This window comes from Nerophis ophidion, linkage group LG01, assembly GCF_033978795.1.
Source record: "Nerophis ophidion isolate RoL-2023_Sa linkage group LG01, RoL_Noph_v1.0, whole genome shotgun sequence".
NCBI classification, from domain to species: domain Eukaryota; kingdom Metazoa; phylum Chordata; class Actinopteri; order Syngnathiformes; family Syngnathidae; genus Nerophis; species Nerophis ophidion.
Genome location: NC_084611.1, coordinates 51,146,779 through 51,162,193, shown reverse-complemented (window position 1 = coordinate 51,162,193; position 15,415 = coordinate 51,146,779). Strand labels below are relative to the sequence as shown.

The window sequence follows — 15,415 nt, the reverse complement described above, 5'->3', positions numbered from 1 at the left end:
CAACGGGTGCCTCTTCTTCCACAAGGGAAAATGAAGTCGGCGGCTGCTTACCGTAGTTGCTAGACCTGTTGTGGCATGTTTAATTCGGACACTGAAGAAAAAGAATTCGTGAGATTCGTGGATGAGGAATAACTTAATAAAGTGAGCTTCATGTGTTTATTTTGTGTGTAGTGTTGTGTGACATTAACGTTTGAGCAACGTTGAGTTATTGATATATTGTTATTGGTTTGCACTATTTTAAGTGTTACTATATTGTGGTTGCAAACGTTTGATTTACCGTAACAGTATCAGACTGTTTTGTGGGTGTTCATTGAATCGAGGAATAGTTCCCCTCCACTATGTGATATAAATGTTGCACTACATGTTATACCATGCTGTTGTTAAAAGATAAATGAAATACAAACCCCGTTTCCATATGAGTTGGAAAATTGTGTTAGATGTAAATATAAACGGAATACAATGATTTGCATATAATTTTCAACCCATATTCAGTTGAATATGCTACAAACACAACATATTTGATGTTCAAACTGATAAACATGTTTTTTTTTTGCAAATAATCATTAACTTTAGAATTTGATGCCAGCAACACGTGACAAAGAAGTTGGGAAAGGTGGCAATAAATACTGATAAAGTTGAGGAATGCTCATCAAACACTTACATGGATCATCCCACAGGTGTGCAGGCAAATTGGTAACAGGTGGGTGCCATGATTGGGTATAAAAGCAGCTTCCATGAAAAGCTAAGTAATTCACAAACAAGGATGGGGTGAGGGTCACCACTTTTTTTTTTTTTTCTTTTCGTTGTCATAAAAAAGGGATGTTTTTGTCATGAAAAAGGGAGGTTTTTGTGGTTTTTGCACTAATTGTAAGAGTATATCGTGTTTTTTATGTTGATTTAATAATAAAAAAATATATATATTATTATTATTATTATTTTTTTTTTAATAAAAAATTCTTCTGCGGCCCGGTACCAATCGGGCCACGGCCCGGTGGTTGGGGACCACTGATTTAAATCATGCATAACAAAACCCCAGCCTCTACTGTAGTGTCTATTCTATGCGCCGTCTAATGCAGTGCGCCTTATATATGAACAAAGTTTTAAAATAGGCCATTCATTGAAGGTGCGCCTTATAATCCGGTGCGCCTTATAGTGCGGAAAATACGGTACTCTGTAAACATGAGTACCTTATTTTTCAGACTATAAGACACACTTAAAATCCTTACATTCTCTCAAAAATGGACAGTGGGCCTTACAACCCCGTGCGCCTAATGTACCGACCTCGAAGCTATTTTATTTGGTACATGGTGTAATGATAAGTGTGACCAGTAGATGGCAGTCACACATATCACATAAGTGATATATGTGGACTGCAAGATGACCATATCACCTTTGAGTCGTGTAACTTGGTATATGAAACATGCTGACTGTTATCATGCTACGTGTTATCGCTTTTGTGTAAACATGCTGCTGTTTTAGGCTAGCTATGTGGCTCATTTTGTACAGGTACACCTAAAACTCACGGATTCAGACACTTGGCACCATCTAATAAGTACGGCGGCTTCCGGCGACCCCCTGCCAGAGGTCCAGGGCACAGATAGCACAGATAATTTTCCAGTTATCATTGTTATTGTTGGGAGAATCAGTTTGAATCGTCAATAGCGTTGAATCGAGAATCGTTCGCGAACTGAATCGCCACGGCAAGAATCAGTATTGCATCGAACCGTGAGTTGTTGTGAGACTCCCATCACAATAAATAGACAAGCTGGATGCAGCATCAACAGTTGACCGGATGAAAGATACAAACTCGTGCAATATCAAACCATGCATGGGCTGCTTGTTTAGCCAGCAAGTCTCTGAGCACAGGGGTGAAAAGGAGAGGAGGCCAAATAAAGAAGAATCACCTGCTGTTGTCAAGGTCTAGGCAGGGAGACGAACGGCTAGAAGCAGAATACAACAACAACACACAATCACAGGTCACAAAAGACAAGTGTGTGCACACAGAAGCAACAAGACAAAAGAAAAAGAGAGAAAATAATGGTGAATTTGTGTGAAAAAATAAAAGACAAAGTGAAAATGTGTAAGTGGCACACAACATAAAACATGAATAATAAATATGACGGGAGTATGTAGTTTTACCCAGAGTGCAACAGGCTGGAGGACAGCACCACATTATCCAGATGCTCCGTCCCCCAGCTCAGACGGAAGGAGCCTTTATCTTGCTCTCTGGACAGCGCTGACACCTACACACAAATGGCAGGTTTAGAAATTTAACGTTTATTTTGAAGATCTGTTTGTTCTCACCTGGTGGCTGGTGATCATGTCCTCAATGAGAAGACCTTCACTCTGATGGAAGCTTTGGTGCTGAGGCCTGTTTGAAGGGCATCACACTTAGTCAGTCTTGTGTACATTAGGGCTGTCAAATTGTCATTTTTTGTTTGTTGTTTTTTTAATGACCATGTAAGGGACAAGCGGTAGAAAATGGTTGGATAAATCATATTAATGACATTTTGGAGTTTGGATAAATCATAATTAATCACATTTCGGAATTTGAATTAATCATGATTAATCATATTTGGATTTAATATGATAATTACATTTTTGGAATTTGAATTAATCCCGATTAATCAATCACATTTTGACATTTGGATGAATCATATTTGTAATTTGGAGTAATTATAATTACATTTTTGAAATTTTGATTAATCAAATTTTATATATTGGTTTAATCGTGATTAATCACATTTTGAAATTTGGATTAATTGTAATTACATTTTGAAATTTGGATTAATCATAATTAATCACACTTTAGAATTTGGATTAATCACGGTTAACCATGTTTGAACTAATTCTAACAATTCGATCTTTTTTAAATTTGGTTTAATCATGATTAATCACAATTGCTATTTGGATTCATCATGATTGATCACATTTTGAAATTTGGAATAATTATAATTACATTTCGAAATTTTGATTAATCATGATTAATCACATTTTAGAATTTTGATTAATCATGATTAACCATATTTGGACTAATTATAAAACATAAATTTTTGACATCTGGATTAATCATGATTAATCACATTTTGAAATTAGGATTAATCATTATTAATCACATTGACATTTGGATTAATCATTATTAATCACATTTTGAAATGTGGATTAATCATATTTGGAATTTGGATTAATTACAATAATTACATTTTGAAATTAAGATTAATCATGATTATTAACATTTGATATTTGGATTAATTATAATAATTACATTTTGGAATTTGGATTAATCATGATAAATCATTTTTGGAATAATTATAATTACATTTTTGAAATTTGGATTAATCATGATTAATCACATTTTGAAATGTTTATTATTTATAATTTGAAATTTGGATTAATCAAGATTAATCACATTTTGAAATTTGGATTAATCATGATAATCATATTTGGATTAATTATAATACTTACATTTAGAAATTTAGATTAATCACATTTGGTATTTGGATTAATTATGACTAATCACATTTAGTAATTTTGATTAATCACATTCCCTTAGTTTAAAATATTGAACTTTTGAAATGTATTTATGAGAGTGAATTGGGGATTTTAGTCTTAAACTATCAAAATAATTCAGTAATGAAAAAGAACATTCCTCGAAATATTTCACTGTGTTTAGTGACTCTATAGAACTGAAATGTTTCCCTTTTTGAATTGAACGACTGTTATACTTAAAAAGGTTTCAAAAGATTGTCGTTCTCTGAGCGGTAATGACAAGTCATTGAATGTTCTTCATGCATGAGGTTAAAAGTAAAAGGTGGATTTTATGGAACCTGTCCAGGTTGTGGCTCATGTAGCTGAAGCTGTCCAAGTAGTGTCCCGGCAGGGAGTCGTCTCCGAGCTCACGGAGGTCCTCTGCTCTCAGGTACTCGCTGCCGTCACCTGTCATCGTGTCCTCACCTGCATGGTCGTACACATACTGGAGGTAAGTTCAGCATTTTTATTTGAGAGACGAAATACAGTGTTATCCCCATTTCTTTTGTCAGTTTAAAACCACAAATGTAAGACGACCCTGAATATAATGTGTTATACTAGACGGGCACTAGGACCTAGCAGGTATGGGCGTGGTTACAGACACTTATTTGCTGCATTTGATCAGTCTGGAGCAGCATTTTTTTATTTTTAGTTAACACTTTGATTTTATTAGAGGGATGAGCATCACATGAACAATATTCTAAACATGGAAATAATGATTGTCTACATTTCCCCATTTGACCTGCGTGCTTACATAAAGGTTTTCTTTGAATAAACAAGCCTGACGCTATACAGACCCTATACCCTATACCAGGGGTGCCCATTACGTCGATCGCGAGCTACCAGTCGACCACGGGGGGTGTGTCAGTCGATCTCGAGCCAGGCTTTTAAAAAAAATAGACCTAAAAATTAGTGATCATCAATCTTCACCGAGACGTCACTTAAATGACATTCACGGTACCGGAGGGTCTTGTGAGATGACGCTGGCTGCTGCAAGATCATTATTATTAAAATATGACCGAGAGGAAGGCGAGAAACACTTTTTATTTCAACAGACTCTCGCGCCGTACCTTCCGTCAAAACTGTAAAGGCCGACTGCACATTTCCTATCTTCACAATAATGCAGGCAGCATGAAGCAGGGCTTTTATTGTGAAGATAGGAAATGTGCAGTCGGCCTTTACAGTTTTGACGGAAGGGACGGCCCGAAAGTCTGTTGAAATAAAAAGTGTTTCTCGCCTTCCTCTCTGTCATTTTTTCATAATAATGAACTGGCAGCAGCCAGCGTCATCTCACAAGACCCTCGGGTGCTGTGAATGTCAATCAAGCAAGCTACGGAATTTGCCGCCAATGTTTTTCTTGTAAAGTGTATGGAAGCTGGATGAATTAGATGCCAAAAACTAACCACTTTCATGTGGTATTGTACAGAAAGGACAACTTTTTTTCTCCTCCATTTGAAAATGTGGGCGTTATCATCATTCCTGTCTGATTCCAATCAATGCAACTCATCACAATCAGGTAATACACCAACTTATATTCTTGTCTTCGTGAAAGAAAGACATCTATATGTGTTACACATGCTTGTATTATCATTAAACACATTTAACTTGTTTACAAAAATGTCTCTTTCATAAATAAATAAATATAAATGATATATATAAATGAGGTAGAGCCCCTCGAGTTGGTCAATTAAAAAGTAGCTCGCCTGCAGAAAAAGTGTGGGCACCCCTGCCCTATACGCTATACAGACGCTATACAAACAATCTTTGACACATTCACTATTCATTAATATTCATTATAATAAATAATTCTTATCAAGTTGTAGTTGGTCTGGATCAACAATGTGGCACATGGTTTTGTTTCTTCACACGTCTATCTCAAGACTGCCAATGTAAGACTGAATATACATTAGCTCCTTAACAGTGTCTTTAACCACGCCCATACCAGCTGGGTCCTAGTGCCTGCCATTGTACAACACTTTTAAAGGACACTTTTTTGGATTCATGTTTTTTGAAGTCAAAGTGAAATCTATATTTTTTCTAATCATCTTTAAAATTAAAATATTAGTGAAATCACTAGATTTATATTTGAGACAGATCAACCAAGATCCAAATAACACGAGCTGAACAGCGTGTGCAAACTATAAAATGTTGTGTGCTATTAGTGGCCGTGTTGCGCGTGATCTACTAAGACTGCATGTACAATTGTTAACAAGTGCAAAGGTTTTGCAAGCTGCTATAATTAAATGATTTTGTGTGTATACCGGCTATCACCATGGAGACACTCATTTCCCTCCACATTAATGACATCATATGATCCAACCTGTGGTGTTTCGTCATGTTGTTGACATGCAATACGGTTGTTTTATTTCTATTTACTGCATACATAGTGCAATCGTTAGTGTATTATTTATTCCTAATTTTTGGGTTTTTCATTACATTTTATTTCTGTTACCGTATGTAAATAATCTACACTGCAATCATATAATTTGCCCATTGTGCGATAAATACAAGTTTATCAATCAGTCTATGCAGCATACACATACACAGTTGCGGTCAAAAGTTTACAGACGCTTGTAAAGAACATATTGTCATGGCTGTCTTGAGTTTCCAATCATTTCTACAACTCTTATTTTTTTGTGATAGAGTGATTGGAGCACATACTTGTTGCTCACAAAAAACATTCATGAAGTTTGCTTCTTTTATGAATTTATTATGGCTCTACTGAAAATGAGAGCAAATCTGCTGGGTCAAAAGTATACATACAGCAATGTTAATATTGGCTTGCATGTCCCTTGGCAAGTTTCACTGCAACAAGGTGCTTTTGGTAGCCATCCACAAGCTTCTGCTTGAATTTTTGACTACTCCTCGTGACAAAATTGGTGCAGTGCAGCTAAATTTGTTGGTTTTCTGATATGGATTTGTTTCTTCAGCATTGCCACAGCCAGGACTTTGGGAATGCCATTCTAAAACCTTAATTCTAGCCTGATTTTGCCATTCCTTTACCACTTTTGACATGTGTTTAGGGTCATTGTCCTGTTGGAACACTCAACTGTGCCCAACACCCAACCTTCTGATGATTTTAGGCTGTCCTGAAGAATTTGGAAGTAATCCTCATTTTTCATTGTCCCATTTACTCTCTGTAAAGCACCAGTTCCATTGGCAGAAAAACATATCCAGAGCATAATAGTACCACCACCATGCTTGACGGTGGGAATGGTGTTCCTGGGATTAAAGGCCTCACCTTTTCCCCTCCCAACATATTCCTGGGTATTGTGGCCAAACAGCTACATTTTTGTTTCATCTGACATCGCATGGACAAAGATAAGACCTTCTGGAGGAAAGTTCTGTGGTCAGACCCTGTGGTTCACTCACTACGGTCTCGGTGTGTCGTGGATTTTCAATTACTATTAAGTACAGTGAAATTGAAGTACCCATTTAAAAAGGGGTGTAAAAAAAAACATTTTCAAATTAATTCAGTTACTTATTTATAACAATTCTTAAGCGTTTTAAATCAAAAAGGTATATATATATATTTTTTTCTTCCCCAATCCATCCTGTCATAATCATACATCATATTGTTGATGTAGATCAGACATGGACAAGTCAAGCTTTTCAAAATGAAGCTTTTCCGTTAAGCTTTTCAATCTGGCCTGCTGGACATTCCCAAAAATGTTTTCTAGATCTTTAAGATGGAAAATGTAGCTGCCATTATGATGTGCAGTGATGTTTTCTAATGACCGTAAGTCTTCAACTATACAAAGTATTTCAATGTTTGGAATCTGTGCTTTTGCAGTTACTATGGTCATCCACCGTATTTTTCGGAGTATAAATTGCTCCGGCCTATAAGTCGCACCGGCCGTAAATGCATAATGAAGGAAAAAAACATATATAAGTCGCATTGTTGGGGGAAATGTATTTGATAAAACCCAACACCAAGAATAGACGATTGAAAGGCAATTTAAAATGAATAAAGAATAGTGAACAACAGGCTGAATAACTGTACGTCATATGAGGCATAAATAACCAACTGAGAAGGTGTCTGGTATGTTAACGTAACATTATGGTAAGAGTCATTCAAATAACATATACAACATGCTATACGTTTACCAAACAATCTGTCACTCCTAATCGCTAAATCCCATGAAATCTTACTCGTCTAGTCTCTTACGTGAATGAGCTAAATAATATTATTTGATATTTTACGGTAATGTGTTAATAATTTCACACATAAGTCGCTCCTGAGTATAGGTCGCACCCCCGTCTAAACTATGAAAAAAACTGAAATTTATAGTCCGAATAATACCGTAATTAGTTACTATGGTGATTTAAGTCACAGCAGCTCAGACGAGGCACCAAGCAGTGTGGGTGGGGAGCATTTCCACAGAGTGTCAGCCTGAAATGTGGGTGTCAGGGACAGACGTGGAAGGAGATTTTTACGACAATGTTCTAAAGCTTAGTGATATTTTAAATATATCAGATTGTAGGTGGGTTTCTTTTACCCTCCACGTTCATATTTCGCTGTTTGTTGGATTTTTGTTGTGTTTCGCTTATTTGTAAAATATGTGGGATGTGACATTCAAAATTCCATTCTGTTTTTTTAAGGCGGTCTGTCATATTGTTTTTAGCATTCAATCAGACATTGTGAAGTTTTGTATTAGTGTTCCTAAAAATCAGATTTACCGGCCCCCAGACACATTTTTTCCTCTAAATTTGGCCCCTCGAGCCAAAATAATTGCTGATGTAGATGATCTAAATCTGCTGTACACACTGACTTTAGAAAAGAGAAGTATTGGATACTTCTCTTGTTCACTTATTTCCTTGGCTAGAATTGTATTCAATAAAACTGTTTATCTATTTCATAGAGGAATGTAGTTAATCATAGAACTGGCATCCCTATATTGTTAAAAAGTCTTAATTTTGAATCGGGAACTGAATCGAATCGTGTGGTGCCAAAAAAGAGTCCCAGCCCTACACTTAAGGTAAATTGATGTTACTGTAGCATATTACAATGTCAAAACATGCAAACCTTTAGTAGATCAGGCCCTTCATGGTTAAAAAAAGACAAAAACAAACACCAATTCAATAATAGATGACAGCCATTAGTTCCTAGTCAGGCAGTCAGAGGAGCTCACACATGATGCAACAGTACCTTCTAGTTCAGGCCAAAAGTCATCTTCCAGCCCCAGAGCTAAGAAACGTAACTCTTTTTAGAGCCGCAAATCAAAACATGACCTACAGGATGGAGCTCTTATATAAAAGACCAGAGTCAACCACGAAGTAGGTTCCTCACCTTCTTCATCCGAAACATCCAGTATTTCCGTCATGGTCTCCGGCACATTGAGTTTGTGTTTCTCCGTGACAGTCTGACACAGAGAGTGGTGAAGAACAATCAGACGCGTGTAGTTCAAGGTTACAAAAAGGGACCGATGATTGCTCCTACTGTCGTGGTGGTGATGATTTCCTCTGTGACCACTTTCAGCGTGTCCACCACTGAGATGTAACCCAGACGCCTGGCGATAGACAGGGCTGTGTTTCCATTCTAAGATGAGACCGCACCGTTTAGTTTTTTTCCTTTGGTTTTTTTTTTACAAAGCGCTTGTGGCGGTCTCTCTCACCACTGTGGTTGCACTTGGTCTGGCCCCGTGCTGCAGCAGAACATTGATGATATGCGTGTTCCCTTGTTGTGCGGCCTGGTGGAGAGGCGTGTACCCGTTCTGCAGCAAACAGAAGGGGGGATGAAGGCTTTTGTTCTGCAAGAGAAAAATGTCCTTCAACAGCTCACCTTGGTTTTGGCGTTGACACCAGCACCTTGCTGTAGCAAGAAGTTGACCATCTTGGCGTTTCCGTAGTGACAGGCGACTATCAGGGGCGTGTAGCCAAGCTGATGTGTGGACAGAAAAAAAGAGTGGTTGGTTTGTTGTGGAGTGTGAGTTCACTGAGGTTTCATCGTATTAGTTAGGGTTGCCTTGGTCGGCTGGTCCACGTTGGCATCATGTTTGGCCAACACCTCCGCAGCACTGACCCGGTCCTCTTGTGCCGTGAGGTGCAGAGGAGTCAGTCCACTCTGCGACACACAAAGACGCACACGTCAGTGCGCAGCGTAGCTGCACGGGACGTTCTAGTTGGATTTGATACTTTGTAAGCATGACACAAGACTGGGAACCTCAATATACATTTGATTCGCAGCTCGAATCGTGGGTTACGATGTGATTCAGAAAAGATGAATTTATAAAATGGAAACATTTGATGCGATTCGATTTAATTCATGAACAATTGGATAAAATTCGATTTAGTGAATGAACGATTCAATGAGATTTGATTTAGACTGATATGACACATTGGGTCGTATCATTTACTTTTATGACCCAATCCAAACAACCCTAGTCATGGTGCAGAACAAAAAAAAAAAAACAGCACAAAAAGTCAACACACATGGTCATTCATTGAGTCATATCATTTACTTATATGACCTAATCCAAACAACCTTCCGCAGTCATGGTGCAGGAAAAAAAACAAAAAAACACCAGCACAAAAAGTCAACACACATGGTCACACTTTGGGTCATAGCATTATTGATATGACCCAATCCAAACAACTTTCCTTAGTCATGGTGCACAAAAAAAATGCCAGCACATAAAGTCAACACACATGGTCACACATTGGGTTATATCATTTACTCATATGACCCAATCCAAATAACCCTCCCTAGTCATGGTGCAGAAAAAAACAACAACAAAAACCCCAGCAGAAAAAGTCAACACACGTGGTCACACATTGGGTCATTTCATTTAGTTATATGACCCAATCCAAACAACGTTCCCTATTAATGGTGCAGGAAAAAACGCCAGCAGAAAAAGTCAATACACAAAGTCACACATTGGGTCATATCATTCACTTATATGACTTAATCCAAACAACCTTCCCTAGCCATGGTGCAGAAAAAAACGCCAGCACAAAAAGTCAACACACATGGTCACACATTGGGTCATGTCTTATTTACTTATATGAGCCAATCCACACAACCTTCCGTAGTCATGGTGCAGAAAAAAACGCCAGCAAAAAAAGTCAACACACTTGGTCACACATTGGGTTCACATACTCTCAATATCCAATTATATTAATCATTATTATATATCCATCATAATAATATGTAATTATATATATATATATATATATATACACATATATATACATTGTTACTTAGCATGCTGTCGGCTTTCGAACCCCGGCCAAGTTTTTAAGGCCAGTGAAAAAGTTTGGACACCCCTGCTTTAGGGGAAATTACTCACCTCCCTTTTTCAAACATATGTAATAAAACGTTTTCAAAAGCTGTGCTGGTATGACAACAAAGTTCCTGGAACCCTTCTTACCTTGGTTCCCGCATTGATGTGAGCTCCTTTGCCCAGCAGCAGGCCGGCCATCTCGGCGTGTCCCTCCTGCGCCGCCAGGTGCAGCGGACTGACTCCCTGCTTGGTCAGCACGTTGGTCTCAGCGCCGTATTGCAGCAGCGACAAGGCGATGTTTGTCTGGTTCTTCTTAGCGGCAATGTGAAGCGGCGTGTAGCCATTCTGCAGAGAAGGAGAGGCGTGCCCTCAACAACTTTGCGATAAAACTAAAACGTGTAGCTCACGCCGACTTAAAATGACGCGCCATGAACCGCCGGACGGCGATTTTATAGTCCTCACCTTTGCGGTGGCGTGAGGCGATGCCCCTTTGTCCAGCAGCAGGAGCGCCACCTCCTGGTTGTCATAATGAGCCGCCACGTGGAGCGGAGTCAGGCCATTCTAGAACACAAAGTGTTTTACTACAGGATTTAAGGAACCATGAAGCTGAACGAGGGCCTGATCTACCACGATCCAAATAGCACGCACTTAACTGCATGTGCAAACTCTAACATGGATCTACTAAGACTGTAAATACAAACTCTAACATGGATCTACTAAGACTGTGAGTACAAACTCTAACATGGATCTACTAAGACTGTGAGTACAAACTCTAACATGGATCTACTAAGACTGTGAGTACAAACTAATATGGATCAACTAAGACTGAGTGTACAAACTCAAACATGGAACACTTTGGCACTTATCAACTGCGAGTAAAGTTGATAACAAGAGCCAAAGTGGAGCAGACCGCCTTATTTAAATAATGACTGTGCATGTACTTCAGGCTCTCACCATTGATACACAAATTTCCCTCCACATTTATGACATCACATGCTCCGACGTGCCGATTCGTTAGGTTGTGGAATATGCAGCACACACATCGACTTTTCTGGGCGATGTTCTGTATAAGTGTGAGCTCGACGACACAACCTATTTTCAACACGCCCACAGTGCATTCTGGGATGGTTTGAAGAATTTTGCACAAAGGATTATTTGTCCTTCATCTGATTTGCAGCGCAATTGCCTCCTTTCTCACAGGCATTTGTGCCTAACTCTGCCAGTTTGCAAGCGCAACACAGATGTAAAACAGCAGTCGCAGAACAGTTTAAGTCTTGATAAATCACATTGCGAGTGCTAAATGATTACATTTGCATCTCCTCCTTCCACTATAGTAGGTGTAATAACACCCTCATATATTCTGTATATACATAAAGACAAACACGCTAAATGGATCGCGCTCTCGATTTTGCCTTTTGAAGAGACACACTCCTCTTAGTAACTCGGCTTTGCGTGCGCTATCACTTTAGGCTGTGGCGGCCGTCCATTTCCCACCTAGGCCTTAAGTGATGTCTTACTTAGTCCGACTTCAATAAATACCTCTCTAAATACAATCATTTATGTCGCTACATGTCCACGGCTTGAAAAATATCATACAGAAACACCTAAATTTGTCAAATTTGGCACATTTGAAAATCAATAAACCCGTATCGGACGTGGTACCGTCAAAACAAAAGTAATTGTAAAAAACATATTGATGTATTTTAACTCACAATTAACGGCCATTTGATGCCGTATAAGCCATTGGTACCGTTTGTGGTTGCAAGCCAAACCGTTGCTCCGCCAGAACAACTTAACTAGTTTCGGGGTCGGCCCACCTCGTCTCACAAGATCTACCGGGGCGCTAATTAATTTAAAACCTCTTCTCACTCCGGCGTTTACCAAAGGCATTCGGTAAAGGCAAGCATGCGCTTATAAATTTGAGTGTGATGTAAGGATACCATCATGAAAAGCACATTTGATTAAAAAAAACGTTATTCTGGTCTTACCTTTACTTATAAATTAAGTCCATGCGCAGCTCCTTCTGATCAAAAGCATCGATAACTTGTTTATAGAAGTTTTCCTTATCCTTCTTCAGTTTTAAAAGTCTCTTGTCTAGATGGAGATCTTCTGTTATTACCTCCTGCTTCGATTGAAAGTCCAGTTTAGAAAACTGTTTAATTTTAGATATGTAATCTTCCATGTTAAAAGTGCAAGCGAGAGGAAAACATAAACGATCGCTGCTCACTCTTGTTACTGCTTGTTGTCACTTCTTCTGCAGCTGAGTAGTCGCAAGAAGGATCACTAGCGCCCTCTACCACCAGGAGGCGGGAGTCATTTAATGATTAATATTTTACACACGCAGCTAAGGTATATTAATAAAATATGGCTGCTTACTGTTCTTTTTAGCATATTCAATAGCTTGGACCTTAAATCCTACTGAATAGCTCTTAATCTTCTTTCCTTAATGCGATTTCAAATAATTGAAATCAGCCTCCTCCATTTTGAAAATGATGACAGGTGAAGTGTCACTCGTGACGTGACGAGTTTGACCCGGCGGAAAATGTAGGCATATGCTAATTATTTGGCGAAACGGGTTTGACCCGGTGGAAATTCTAGACATGCGCTAATAATAATAATATTTCGCGAAACGAGTTTGACCCGGTGTTAATCCTGATCCGGCGGTAATGCTAAGCATGGGCTAATTATTTTGCAAAACGAGTTTGACTTGGCATTAATTCTAGACAGGCGCATACTATTACCCGGAGGCAATTCAAGGAAATACGGTAGTCTTTCTTTAAATATCCTTCTTGAAAATGGCCTTGCTAGTATATATTTGCCATCTAATCAGCGTTTAGTTCTGCTCCTTTGTTGGTCAAAAAAAGTGAGTAACGCTGATTTCTCCGCTGGCCGGGTATGGCTCCGGTGCCACTTTTTGCTTTCGTAAATCACATCTTGTGATTTGATGTACTGTATATCAAATGAATGTCCTCCGTTCGTTTACACCGCACAACCGCCGCTGATGTTGATTCATAAGGCCTCCGGCAGAATTCATGCAGCACTGGCAACAAGCTAGCTGAATTCTGATTGGATAAAAGCTCTGACTTAAAAAGAGCAACACTGGAGTCTAGCATGACATGAAGAGAGTAGGATGAATACTTTTATATATTTAAGAATAAAATTAACTTTTATTAATTTATGATCATGATTTATGGTAGACAAGGTCTTGCTGGCCCTGATGGCACACCACTGCTTTAAGACCATAATAGTAGATCAGGCCCTCGGTCTGAAAACATGTGTTACAGTGAGCAAAAAAAATAATGTTTGATGTTCACCTTGCCTGCGTCATCAGTGAGAGCTTTACGTTGTAGGAGCAGTTTTGCTACATCGAGGCTTCCGTACTTAGCTGCTACATGTAGCGGAGTAAATCCCTTCTGCGGCAGGGAGAAGCAGAAGGTCAATAAGGCGTGTCGGGGTCGGCGTCGTGCCGGCGTCCTCCGCTCACTTTGGTGGCCATCGAGTGCGACGCGCCCGCCTCCAGCAGCACGGCGGCGGTCTCCACCTGGCCCTCCCGGGCTGAAATGTGCAGGGGGGTGTAGCCGTTGACGGTGGCGGCGTCCGGGTGGGCCATGTGCTGGAGGAGCAGCTGCACAATGTCGGTCTTCCCCAGACGGGACGCGATGTGAAGAGGCGTCTGGTCCTCCTGCGGGCCAGGGAGAGGCAGGAAGTTCACTCACTGCCACTGAATTAGGCACACCTACATAATCCAACGTCAATTCCGGGCAATGAGCCGCGACTTTTTTCCTATGTTTTGAATCCTGGGGCTTATAAAACGGTGCGGCTAATATATGGATTCAATTTCGCTTTCGGCCATAATGTTTTGTGTTCAATAGCGGTCACTAAAGTACCCTCAAATAATAATTATATTTATTTACAGCACAGTCCAAACAACCTTCCCTAGTCACGGTGCAGGAAAAAACAACAACTTTGTGAATATTATTTAAAAAATTTGCTAATTATTTAAAAGATTCAATTTCGCTGACAGCCATAATGTTTTGTGTTCAATAGTGCCCACTAAAGTACCTCAACTAATAATTATATTTACTTTACTTTATATTTAAAAAACAGCACAACATTTACTTATGACCAGGTCCAAACAACCTTCCCTTGTCATGGTGCAGGAAAAAACAACAACTTTGTGAATATTATTTAAAAAATGTGCTAATTATTTTAAAAGATTCAACTTTGCTGACGGCCATAATTTTGTGTTCAATAGTGTTCACTAAAGTACCCTCAACTAATGATTATATTTATTTACAGCACAGCATTTACTTATGACCCAGTCCAAACAATCTTCCCTTGTCATGGTGCAGAAAAAAAACAACAACTTTGTGAATAATATTGAAAAAATGTGCTAATTATTTAAAATATTTAACTTCGCTGATGGCCATAATGTTTTGTGTTCAATAGTGTTCACTGAAGTACCCTCAACTATTAATTATATTTATTTACAGCACAGCACTTACTCATGACCCAGTCCAAACAACCTTCCCTTGTCATGGTGCAGGAAAAAAGAACAACTTTGTGAATGATATTGAAAAAAATTGCTAATTATTTAAAAGATTCAACTTCGCTGACGGCCATAATGTTTTGTGTTCAATAGTGTTTACTTAAGTACCCTCAAC

General features: G+C 38.9%; 1 protein-coding gene across 9 annotated transcripts in view; it reads right to left on the bottom strand.

Moving 5' to 3' along the window:
- The window catches only part of LOC133556490 (ankyrin-2-like), a 194,167-nt gene that overhangs the window by 54,668 nt on the left and 124,084 nt on the right, over positions 1-15,415 (bottom strand). For 5 of the 9 annotated variants that reach the window (XM_061906582.1, XM_061906518.1, XM_061906560.1 and 2 more), the window contains 14 exons: positions 14,236-14,433; positions 14,066-14,164; positions 11,214-11,312; positions 10,899-11,096; positions 9,494-9,592; positions 9,311-9,409; positions 9,144-9,242; positions 8,969-9,067; positions 8,819-8,891; positions 8,678-8,716; positions 3,828-3,954; positions 2,305-2,371; positions 2,140-2,243; positions 1,905-1,940 (listed from right to left, as the gene is read on the bottom strand). In XM_061906582.1, coding sequence (XP_061762566.1) covers positions 1,905-1,940; positions 2,140-2,243; positions 2,305-2,371; positions 3,828-3,954; positions 8,678-8,716; positions 8,819-8,891; positions 8,969-9,067; positions 9,144-9,242; positions 9,311-9,409; positions 9,494-9,592; positions 10,899-11,096; positions 11,214-11,312; positions 14,066-14,164; positions 14,236-14,433 — 1,436 coding nt within the window. The remainder of the gene's footprint in view (positions 1-1,904; positions 1,941-2,139; positions 2,244-2,304; positions 2,372-3,827; positions 3,955-8,677; positions 8,717-8,818; positions 8,892-8,968; positions 9,068-9,143; positions 9,243-9,310; positions 9,410-9,493; positions 9,593-10,898; positions 11,097-11,213; positions 11,313-14,065; positions 14,165-14,235; positions 14,434-15,415) is intronic. The other 4 variants (XM_061906535.1, XM_061906574.1, XM_061906544.1 and 1 more) reach the window with 2 other exon arrangements.